The following is a 12579-nucleotide window of genomic DNA, read 5'->3' as shown; positions in this document are numbered from 1 at the left end:
TGTGATGTTACATTTTGTTCTAGAGAAAGAATAAACTACCTGGAATAAACTACCTAAGGAGGCTGCGGAATCTCCATCACTGGAGATATTTAATAGCAGGTTGGATAGACATCTATCAGGGACGATTCTAGGCTGAGCTTGGTCTTGCCATGAGGGCAGGGGACTGGACTTGATGATGTCTCAAGGTCCCTTCCAGGTCTTGTATTTTATCATTCTATGATATTTCTGAGTCACAAATGTTCACAGTAGCAGTGAAGAGTCTTTATAGTTTGGCTACTAGTTATTTTACACACAGATTTAATTTCGCAGTTTATTTAGCCTTCATACTTTGGAAAAGTGGCAAAGCAAATCCAGGCAGTTTTTTTCTTGATGCCACATAAAAGCATGCAAAAGGACAGAGAAGATTTAGTCATTCCACTAATAAAGGATAAACACTAACATACTACAGAAACAGAGAACACTAGGAATGACTTAGATTCCTGAATTTTACTGGAAAGTTAAGACATGTTACCGCTAATAATCCTATCTTGTTATTGCTATAGCGGAACTGAAGCATTGCTAAATGATCTATTTTGAATAGCTTTGGAAGGATTAAATTTTTACTGGTGAACGTTGATTTTACCACACACATGCAAATTAACAAAAAAAAAGCTTCCATTTATGATCAAAAGTTACAGATAAGCAAAATAAGAAAAATTCTGCTTGAGAACTTAAGAGTTTGATTTACGATATTGACTTCATCTTGACATGTGATGTTGACAATTTGTTTTTTTTAACTATTATAAAAGCTTTAGCACAAGGGTCTCAAACTCCTGGCCTGCTTGCCATCTATGGACAGAGTATATGTGCAACCTGCTACAGGGAGTGCAGGGCTGAGTGGGGACCGCTGCTAGCGCCCCATGCCAGGTCTTCCCACCCAGTAATCCGCAATGCTGGGTCCCTCACAGGATGCGGATGCCATTAAGTGGGATGGGGAGGCAGTCGTGAGAAAGGGCAGGGTTTGGAAACTCCTCTCCCCCAGGCCAGATTGTGAATATGCTCCAGCCTGCTGATGGCCTGACCTCTACTTTAACACTGTGAATCTCAACATCAATTATATTTAAAATGTTGCCCCAAAAATCTCCTTCAACTATGAAAATTTAAATCAATAAAAATAAACGCTTAGATATTATACGTATAGATTTTAAAAAAATCAAATTCTGCCAATTCTAATAATTAGGATGAGGAGCAACACTTTGCTGAGGACATGAATTAAATTTTTGCTAATTTAAGAATTTTCCACTTTGTCTCCTGATTTTCCTTTGGAATAAGTATCCTGAAGAATAAAGTCCAATCTTGCAAATGATCTTTTATAAAGTAGTCAAGATGAATGCTGAACTTAAAACAGACTTGTTTAAGTCTCAGTACTGATGACAGAAGGAATTTCTCAATCTCCAGATGCTTTAACCACTCTTCCCAGTAATTTATATAGCACAAAGAAAACTCTAGTGTAAACCTGTGTTCTCTCACTGCTCTCTGTGCTCGGCATAATTAAACTAGTATAAAACAAATGTTTAACAAATAATTCTAGCTTGCAGCAAGGCTGAGCTAACAAATAACCCTAAATCAGGTAAAACGTGCTTTTTTCCAAGAGACACACAATATTTAACCCATTCAAGGTGAGTACTTAGAAAGGTAAAATAAATATTTTCCTTTTTCCTGGTTAGCTTCACATTAATTTGTTTAATATTTTTATCTACCTGGATTCAAAGCAAAATTATCTATCAGACTCTTCCATGCAATGAAGGCTATTTTCTTTACCACTGGTGATCCACTACGGAATCCAAGTTCTTCCAGTTGCAACAATGAGTTGATAAAACTGCCACTACGATGAAGTGTCTAAAGGTAAAATAATACCATGTTTACACAATGAAGCATTTATACTGTCAGTATCTATTGTCATGGAACCTTAAAAAGGTAAAGATATTGCTTTTCTGCTTACCTTTCCAAGTAGCTTGACAAACAAAGGCCACAATTTCAGCACATAGGTCTCATTTTTTGTAGAGAATAACTTTTGGAGTTCTGAAATTACTTTCTGAAGATAATAAAAGGTTGTTATATTTTTCTTATGCTGTGAAATACAATAACTTGTTGCTCATTCAATGTATTTAACTTAATCTTCAATACAAGTTCAAAAACACAGATACACCATATTGACAAGAGTTAGAAGAAAGTGGCCCCAGGGTGGGATTTAACTGTACTACTTCTCCTAAAGGCCCAGTACAAAACCTGCAGGTCAATAGAAGTGTGTGAGGGAGTATACTAGCTTTAAACTACCTTTGCACCTTCCTGATGTCTTGCTGCTCTGAGGCTGAAGAAATACAGAGTGACTCAGATACCCTCATGCCCCTATGAAAATTACAGCAGCTAACCAGACCACTGTGCTATGTTCCCACACCAACATGTTCCTCCTTTCCTCAAGCATCACCTCTTACAACATTAGGGTTTCTAAGGGAGTTCTTTAAGACCTGGGGGGGGGGGGGGGGGGGAGTGAATGGAAATATTACCAACCAATAGGAAGAAGAACTTTTAAGTTCCTTTTATTTAAATTTGGCCCATTCACCAATTTTTAGGTAGTTCTCTCTCGACTATGCAGACCTCACAGTCCTTTTCCATTTCTTATACGTAGCTTAATATAGAAACTGTAGGCATTTATTTAACTCCATCATGATAGGCCCTGAACACACACAATAAAAACACAGCCCTTGCTCATATTAGCTAGAAATGATTTCTGCAAGACTTAGGCAATCTTGCAAAAACCATCATGAAAGTTTACAATCTAGCACAACATTAATTCCCTTTCTCTTTAGCCCTGATAGGAAAAAAACCCTGAAAACAATTTACTTCCACTGGGCAAGTATGTTTTTGCAAGGTTGGCTAAGTTGACTGGTAATACAATACAGAGCCATTTCTCTATGAGGTACTGGTTCAAATCCAGTGTATGATGAGAACAGCTGAAATAGGTTGCCACTATATGAAAAATGAGTTAGGTAGCTGATGATCTCAATTCTTAATACCTTCATTGGTAATCTCAGCAGACAAATCAAAGAATAAATGGGGCGTGGAGTCCCCTCCAAAATTGTGTGGAAACATACTGGAACACTAAGAAATCTTGTACTTCTATTTACTGCCCAAGCTGAATATGCCTTCAGTTCTTTCAGTGTTACATTCATGAGCCAAATTAACATTAACAGATGTTTTGAAAATATCTTAGTATGAAATGGCTTTTCAGTCAAGATTGCAGAGACATATGCATGATGTCATTCAGACAGTTAAATGCTATTTTAAGAGCATAAAAGAAAACACTGCTAGAAGTCTCTCAGCATCTCTAAAATCCTGAGGAAAAAGTTTTTAAAAGCACTTTCCACTTACAGTAGTCATAAGATGTTCTGTGATGACTGCCACCTCCTGCTGTTTCTGAAGCAACAATGGCATTCCCATCTCCAATGCTGCAGCACCTCGTAACTGAACCTTGTGAGCTGAATGGATGACCATAGGAATGATCAGCTTTGCCCATCTCACAGCCTCTTCTCCCATTTGAGTTGGAGTCTGTTCCATCAGACTAAGTTCAACAAAGCACATGTATTAATTACATATCGAAAAACACTATACTTACCGCTCAGCTTAACAAAAATATCCTTATTTAGAGATATTAAAATATACATTTGTAATTCAGATGCATTATGCACTAATAAAATGTCATTCAAAATATTTTCTAATAAATTTGGATTACACTTTGAAAATCCAACATATCAGTATATCATTGAAGTACCATATTAGATTCTTCCCTCTAAAAGCCTGACCAAGATGGTATTTTAAAGTTATTTTTCCTTTCCCTTCCTTTCTTTGCAGTATTATTTAACAGAATTTGCATTATAACTGAAAACCAAAAGAGAAATTTATCCTAATCAACTTCCTCTGAACGTATTTTTGTTTAAATTAAAGATTCCCGTTCTTAAATGGTGTAACCTAAAGTAGCAGGTGATACTATCAGGAAGTAATTTGCCAAGTTATATGGGAAAGAACCTCTGAACAGGTGTCCTCGTTAAAAGATTATCTTCAACATGAAACCTAGACAATTATTTTTAAGTTATATTTAAGTTTTGAGTTCTCACACCTGACATATCTAAGGATATCTGCCAATTTTACAATTATCATCTCCCAGTTTTAGAAGTTGTTGCTGTCTTCTCTATTGCTATGTGAAAGACACACATACACCCAAGGAAAAAACTGAATTATGCAGAAGAAAAATTAACAACGCCCAAAGTACTGCCAAAGACACAATATAACAGAGAAAAAAACCCTAGCTTTTAAGTTACAGTAATCTTAGGTGTTATTTACAGTAACAGCAGGTAAATATTCAAAAATAAGTAAGTCAAATGTTTGTGTTTAACATGTACATATTGAACCCTCTCAACTAAACAGACTTGCTTTCCATACATCAGGAAAATGTAGCAAATGGACAGTAGTAACTATTATTCCCTAAGGTTTATTTTGGAAGGGCCAAACAACATAGTGATGTAAGTAGACAGTTTGCCCTAGAATAGATGAGTCATTGAGAAACACTGAGGACTGACACTGGTTGCTAACATCCCCCTTAACATGGTTTCTAATCTTTCTCTCAACCTTTTTGTACCAGGACCAGCTTGCTGCCTTCCTCAATTGTGACAGGGAGAGCTTTAGAAATTGGAGCCAGTCCATGAACCTTTTGTTCAGAAACAATCCTCTAGAGAAATTAAAGCAAACCAATTAGGTCAAGATTACAATTAAACTAAATGCAAAATTTAGGGTAACATTGTAATTTTCTTCTGCTCAGTAAAGGACCATGACTGGGACATAAGAATTGCAGCTCATTGTAAAATACAATGGTCATCTCTACTACTGAATCTAACATGTCCGCTTCAAGCCAACAACCTTCATTCTTCTCTCAGGAATACTAAATTCACTCAGTGTTAATGATAAAAATCTACTATTTAATAAAAATGTCAACAGGAGGAACCCACTCAAAGCTTCAATCCTAAAATGCAGGCTCTGTAATTAAAAGCTATTACAAAACATTAGGATTAAGAAATAGTATAATGAACTTCCTTTTTTTAATCACAACAAGCTTCTAGAGGTATGCTGGAAATATCTAATTGAATCTAGTTAATTTTCCAAGCTGACTAAAAGATGTAAAGAAAACAAGTAGTCAATTGTGTAAAACAGATAGGCTTTAAAAAAAAAAAAAGTAACTTAAGCTGTTTAAAATGGTAGCAATGAATACTTTATCTGATAGGGTACGTCTACACTGCAACACTATTTTGAAATAACTGGCGCTATTCCGAAATAAACTATGCCCACACAGCAGGCAGTTATTTCGGAATAAAGTCAAAATCCTGTCAAGCTGGAGGACGTCTTACTCCGACTCCTGTAACCCTCACTGTACGAGGAATAAGGGAAGTCGGAGGAAGAGTGTTCTATTTCAAAATAAGAGCTGTGTAGATGCTCCCTGTTTTGAAATTAGCTATGCAATTGACATAGCTCAATTTCTGTAGCTTATTTCAAGTTAAGCCCTGCTGTGTAGATGCACCCATAGTGTCCCCTTTCCACGTAAAAATCAGTGATGACATTATAGGTCTGGAAAGACATTTTGCAAATTAAATGGCCTAGCAGGCTCCAGAAAAACCATAAATAGTTCATGCAAAACCTGACTTTGCCTGTATACATTAAAAAAAAAAACCACACACACACAGTATGATAATGTCGAGAACATTACTCGGTATGTCTAACAATTTAAAAAGTAGATCAAATATTGTCCTTAAACTATGGTGCCTTCAACAGATTCTTTTTTCAAAACATTCAATAACTGTTTTAAACATTTAGCATTATAGTTTACATACCGTATGATGACATTTAGTGCTTCATATTCAACAGCCATGGAATATACATCTCCTTTAGTAAGTATGGTTTCTAGTGTAGAAATTATATTAGGTACCTAAAGAAACAATGGAATGAGATTAGCTACACTGTCTCTCTAAATTAGAGAGAGGCTAAAAAAAAAAATTAAGAAACTCACCTCCCTCCCAACAACTTCAGAAGGAAAAGTCTGCTTAGAGATTACCCATAGGGCTCGAGTGCGTATATTTTTGTCTGCAGTTTTCACAGCAATACTATTCACTGTTGAAAGCAACTCTTGTATTTCATTTGCTAAAAAGCAGAACAGAACAGACAGCATTCAAATTCTGCTTTCACAAGTTTTACTCAGTATCTTAACAAGTTTTTGGTCACATACTTTTGCTTGGACATGTCAGCTACACAATTCCAAAAACCTTGAAAATGTAATTGCTAACATTTTAGCTATACTGTACTAAACAAAGCAAAAACTTCCCAAGAAAGAGCAACTAAAATAGAATACTAAGAAGCAAAAAACGTGTACAATAGTACATCTCTATTATCTACATTAGCACTATAAAAAATTGAAATTACAAACTTGAAAGTCAAATGTTTATCTAAAAATGTATCTATTACAAAAAAATACAAAAGACTAAACAACTATTTCTCTAATTTTTCTGGTTTTTTCCCTTTTAAACACTGTGTCACTTTAGCCATAGTCAACTCCACGGTTGTGTCAGCAGCGTATGCCCATTGCAGGCTCTATAACAATGATCTCCAACTTTTTAGGCCCAAGATCACTTTTTGAGTTTAAATAGAACCCAGGTGCAACTTCAAAGATCAAGTAGAAACAGCAGCCCTATCTCCCCTCACTCTGAACCCCTTGGTTCCAGACCTATGCTTTTGCCAAGGCTCTGGTTGGTCACTCCATCATCCTCCTCTCCATTGCTCTCTCCCATCCTAACTCACTTTCACTGGGCTGGAGCAATAGTGCAGGTGGACTCTGGGCTGGGCACAGGGATTTGTAGTGTGGGAGGAGCTCTCAGCTCAGCCTGGGGGAGGAGAGGGTGTGCAAGAGAGGATTCAAGCTCTGGGAGGGAGTTAGAATGCAAGAGGGGACTCAGGGTCAGGGAAGGCGGTTGCAGTGCAGGAGGGAGCATGGGGTGATGGCTCCGGGATAAGGCTTGGGTAGCAGGTTGGGATGCAGGCTCTAGAAGGGGGTTTCGAGTTGGGGATTATTAGGGGCTACAAGTTGCAGGCTCTGGAAGGAAACTCAGAGCTGTGGGCTAGCCTGAATCAGGGGGCACAGAGCTATGAGCTGAGCTGCAGGAGAGGACTGGGACCAGCGGTTGAGGTGTGAGAGTGATTGAGCTATGGGTTCCGGCAGGCATCACTTACTTAAGATGGTTTCTGGACAGACTCCCTGCCTGCCCTAGCCCCACCCTGCTCCCAGAAAGAGCCAGCATGCCCAGCGGGAATCCCTAGGGGAAGAGGCAGGTGGCTCCTCAAGATCCCCCCCATAGTTCCCATTGGTCACAGTTCACTGTTTCTATCCAATGGGAGCTGCAGGGACTGTGCATACAAGCAAGGGCAGTGCACAGAGACCTCCTCATATGTGTCTCCTACCTCCCAGAGGCTGCAGGGACATGGCAGCTGTTTCTGAAATCAGGCCAGGGCCAGGGCCAGGGCGCCTGCCTTAGCCACTGTGCTGCCAGACTGATAGCAGCCAATCTCCCTGTTTGACTGCAGGAGTCTCAGAGATTGAGCCAAATACTGAGAGACTCCTAGCTGAAATGGGAGAGTTAGCAACCCTAGGATGGAGTGCGATCATCAGGGGCTCCGTGATCAACCTAATGATTATGATCAATCAGTTGATGACCAATGCTTCACATGGTTCCAACCATTAACAGCAGCAAAGCTGAAAATGAAGAAGCTATTTGTACAGCACTTTGGAAAAAAGATAATGCTGAGCATTATTAATGTGATGATAACACATAGTATAAGTTAAGTCTGCGAGAGCTTGGGAACAATGAGTTTATTACGTTCTGTCTATACCACAGGGCAATATGTTCCCGTTGCTGGAACCAACTCAGCAAGGAATTCCAACGTTTTACCTAAAAATCTGTCTCATTATCAGAAATTCTTAATTTTAATCTAGAATTAAATAAAGGTTAGAGCACATTTCAAAATCAAGGTAACAAAAGGAATTATATATTTTTTTTTTACCAGATAGTTCAGAAGTAATCTTTGAGTTAAAGACACAAAATCCTAAAGCCTGTAGTGCTGCACTGCTCAGCTCTGAGTTTTGACTAGAAATGTGTGCCTGCAAAACAAAACATTAAAACTCCATGTCAAATCGCTAACTAAAGTTGATTATGTATTGTGTAGCTGCTCAGCTATGTTACAACCAAGTCAATAAAATTAAATGAAATACAAATAATAAAAAAAATCCCATGTTGAAAAAATGTGATACCTAACTGAAAAGTACAAAGTTACACCTAAAATTACAAAACCTAGTTGCGGTTCTCAAGACAATTACCTCATCTGTAAATTTGGACTCTTGTTATTGAATTAAGTTTCAAAACATCTAAGTACTATATTTGCATTGAAATAATTTTTACATAAATAAGAGTGGCAGGGGGAATAATCATAATTCCTTTGATTATTGTATTTTGAATAAAAAAAGCATTACATGTTTAAAATAGAGATGAACTGGTTACCAAGAGAGGAAGTCTGAATAAAACGGCCTGAAAATTAAGAACTTTATATTACATCAGCAATATCTTCTTGATGTTCCCCACTATTCAGATTATAAAAAAGAGTATTCACTACATAGAAAGATGCTGACACAAATTGTGAAATCATTCCATCCATTTTGCACTGACACCCCAGACTACATTGTTCTTAGTTTTTATGATTACCAGGGGGCTGTGTCCGCTTCTCACTATGCTTGGCAGCCAGACAGCATGAGACCATGATGACATTATTCTGTCACCGGGCAGCAAAAACTTTTTTATATATAGATTAATGTCAACCTACTGCGGGATCCATCAGAAAAGTAGCATGGGTCGTGCAGGTTGATTTTTCGTTTAAATATTCGTTATAGCAGTCATAATAGACAGTGAGCCCTTGCTGCAAAAACTTAACTTGACCTGACTGCACCGCAATACAAGCAGTCCCCGGGTTACGTCGGACCCCTAGTTACGAACCGGGGGGGGGGGGGGGGGAGCCGCTAGTGCGGGGTGCCTCCCCCACTGTCGCCACCTCCGGCGGCATGGGGGGCGCTTCCCCCCAGCAGACCAGGGAGACACGGAGCTAGCGCCCCCTCCCAGCAGACCAGGGAGACGCAGAGTGGCTTTTCTCGCCACCCGCGTCCTCCGCGGCGAGAAAAGCCGCTCCGCGTCTCCCTGGTCTGCTGGGGGGGAAGGGGCGCACTAGCTGCGTGTCCCCCCCCCCCCCCCCCCAGCAGACCAGGCTTTTCTCGCCGACACCTGGGGTAGAGCAGCTGGGGTGCTGCCAGGTTGGTCCAGTAGCGCCGAGGAGCGGCGCTGCGGAACCAATCCAGCAGCACCCCAGCTGCTCTGCCCCAGGCATGTCCAATTCAGCCGCTGCTGGTCAGTTTCAACAGCGGCTGAATCTAGACGCCAGTTCCGACTTACATACAAATTCAACTTAAGAACAAACCTACAGTCCCTATCTTGTACGTAACCCGGGGACTGCCTGTACATCAATGTCTCCTAAATAAACTGTAGCATCGAAGAAGTGTTTGTTGCAAGGCGTTCTGAAGCAAGACATTAACTTGGAGAAACTAATTTGTCCATTGTAAAAGAAGATACAATCTCCACGATGTGAAATAATACCCAAATGAGTACAATTTGCCAAGATACTGGATAACTGAAATCACAAGGTTAGGCTACTTCCTCACCCAGCCTGATTGCAAATTAAATGAGCTCAGTATTAACTCAGCCTCCCACTGCAAGCAGATCATGATTTAAGCTTTGATTCTTTCACAATGAGCTTTGCACAGCAAAATCAATTTTGAGGGAACATAACGCGCACCTTAAATACTTTACTAAGGCGAGGAAAGTGTTTTCCAACATCCGCAGAGAATTCTTTTCCTTCCTCACCAGTCAGGCGACTTCAAGGAGCAGAAAGAAAAAAAAAAGTCATATTTACAAATATAAAACATGATATTCCTATGAAAAGGTTAATATTAAACGTCAAATTATTTTCAACTAAATGTTACAATCTCATGAACACCTTTAAAAAAATTAACGCATATCACAAGTGCTGGAGGAGGAAAAAGGGGGAGGGTGAAATCACACTTTTAAGTATTAAAAGTTTTTACTTAAACCTGTGACCATAAAAAACAAACAATTACTAGTGTAGCCTATCGCTACATAGCGAATACAAAATATTAGGTTATTTTATATTTTGCTACTCTTGCTGCTAAAGAACTAGAGATTAATCAGCCAAATTTATATTGCTACAAAAAATAATTTACAAAACCTACAAAGAGTTAGAGGCTTTTTTAAACTAACAAATGTTAAGTTGGGCTCCAAGTACTAGAAAGAACAGCATACACAATAGCTAGTGATGCCCAGCACATATCTGGAAGACTGCACTCTACATGCAAAGATACCACCCCCTAACTGAACCAGTATATTTTAAGACTCACAAATCAAGCCATAGTGAACAGGTTTAAGTACCCATTATCCAGAAACTTAATGATGCTTTGTCTCTCATACCCCTTCCTTTTTTCTTTTTCTTGCCCCCTCTCCTCCTCCTCTCCTATTTATTTCGAATTTTCATATCCTCTACTCATAACTCCAGTCATCTGAAGAAGTGGGCTGTGCCCACGAAAGTTCATGATACCATCTACATGGTTTTTTTAGTCTATAAAGTACTACCAGACCATTTGTTGTTTTTTTCTGTAACAGACTCACTCAGCTACCCCCTGAAGTTTCTTAAATGACAAGCTTATTTTTCTTAAATAGGCTCACCGAAGACAACTCTGATAAAGGGGTTTTGTTTCATTGCCAATAGTTAAGTTAGCAGCATTTCCCGTTCTCTCTCCATTATGGTCCCAATCCTGCAAACACTTTATCATGGAAACAGTCTCATTAAAGCACAAAGTTAAAGTGGAGCTAGTTAAAGGGCAACGGTAAAAGCTCATCTGCAAATAAAAGTTTTCCTCCTTGCACTCGGATTTCTCAAACGTTTGCTCAAAAAAATGCCAAATATTTCTAAACTTCGCAGCTGACCCTGCCCAACCTCTCACTAAAAATCTGCTTGAATGTGTCAGTTGGGCTTTGGTGTTTGCGGACAGCTCACGTGGCCAAAATACACCTTGCCAGTGCGTGGAGCTGCGCGCACGCCCGCCCACCCCCCCCCAGTCGTGGCTCTTTGCCGGCTGGGTCCGTACCACGGCCGCGCTCACACCTGTTCCACGCCCTCCCCGCGCTCACACCTGTTGCCCACGCGCGTCTCCCGCATCCCCCTCTGCCGGCGGGCGCACGTGCGCGAGCCCAGGCCCCCCTCCTTCGCGGCCCTGACAAGCAGCCGCGCCGGAGCTGCTCCCACCCCTATCGCCCCAGGCCGGTCACGGCGGCTGCCGCACTCACTTGACGATGGTGAGGTGCGCGTCCGTGAGCTCCCCTGGGGGAGCGGCCGGGTCCTCCAGAGTCTCCAGCAGCGGCGGCAAGCTGGGGCCGGCGGCGGCGGCGGCGCTCATGGTGCGGCGGGGACGCGGGCCAGTGAGCAGAGAAGCCTCCCGGCCGGGCGCGCACCGCCCTCCCTCACCCCTTCACTTTCTCCCGGGCTAAGATGGCGGCGCGCGGGAGCCGCCACCACACAGACCGGGACTGGACTGGCCCCAGCCAATCGACGCCGCAAAAGGCGGCGCTAGAAACCGACCGCCGAGATAGCGAGCGGCGCCGTCCCGCCCACCGCGCGCTTTTCCCCGCGCAGCCGGGCTGCGGTAGAGTGCCGAGTCATCGATCAGATCCCTCTTTCTCCCCTGTCAGGGATGCTGCCGCTCTTACATGGCCAGGGGGAGGCAGGAGCGTGGGTGCAGATAAAACGATGGGGACTAAATTAGCTGTTACCCACTCAGGAGAGAATACTTGCAGTCGCTGTGGATAGTTCTCTGAAAACATCTGCTCAGTGGGCAGCCACAATTAACAAAAAAGGAAAGGAGAATGTTAGGAATAATTTTAAAAAACTGCAAAGAGACTGGTAGCACTTTAAAGACTAACAAAACATGTAGGCTACGTCTACACTGGCCCCTTTTCCGGAAGGGGCATGTAAATTTCACTAGTCGTCGTAGGGAAATCCGCGGGGGATTTAAATATCCCCCGCGGCATTTAAATAAAAATGTCCGCCGCTTTTTTCCGGCTTTTAAAAAAGCCGGAAAAGAGCGTCTAGACTGGCCCCGATCCTCCGGAAAAAGTGCCCTTTTCCGGAGGCTCTTATTCTTACTTTAAAGTAAGAATAAGAGCACTTTAAAGTAAGAATAAGAGCCTCCGGAAAAGGGCACTTTTTCCGGAGGATCGGGGCCAGTCTAGACGCTCTTTTCCGGCTTTTTTAAAAGCCGGAAAAAAGCGGCGGACATTTTTATTTAAATGCCGCGGGGGATATTTAAATCCCCCGCGGATTTCCCTACGACGA

The 12579-nt window shown here is 41.3% G+C and overlaps 1 protein-coding gene across 2 annotated transcripts in view; it reads right to left on the bottom strand.

Moving 5' to 3' along the window:
* RIF1 (replication timing regulatory factor 1) overlaps window positions 1–11824 on the bottom strand; it is a 67671-nt gene extending 55847 nt beyond the window's left edge. For both annotated transcript variants that reach the window (XM_075933398.1, XM_075933399.1), the window contains exons 1-8: window positions 11535–11824; window positions 9970–10048; window positions 8137–8233; window positions 6095–6225; window positions 5919–6013; window positions 3412–3601; window positions 1982–2074; window positions 1740–1878 (exon numbers count right to left, since the gene is read on the bottom strand). In XM_075933398.1, coding sequence (XP_075789513.1) covers window positions 1740–1878; window positions 1982–2074; window positions 3412–3601; window positions 5919–6013; window positions 6095–6225; window positions 8137–8233; window positions 9970–10048; window positions 11535–11644 — 934 coding nt within the window. In that variant the 5' untranslated portion in view covers window positions 11645–11824. The remainder of the gene's footprint in view (window positions 1–1739; window positions 1879–1981; window positions 2075–3411; window positions 3602–5918; window positions 6014–6094; window positions 6226–8136; window positions 8234–9969; window positions 10049–11534) is intronic.
* Window positions 11825–12579: the final 755 nt, after the last annotated feature.

Source organism: Pelodiscus sinensis, chromosome 7 (assembly GCF_049634645.1).
Source record: "Pelodiscus sinensis isolate JC-2024 chromosome 7, ASM4963464v1, whole genome shotgun sequence".
Lineage (NCBI taxonomy): Eukaryota > Metazoa > Chordata > Testudines > Trionychidae > Pelodiscus > Pelodiscus sinensis.
This window is presented reverse-complemented; position numbering and strand designations above follow the sequence as displayed.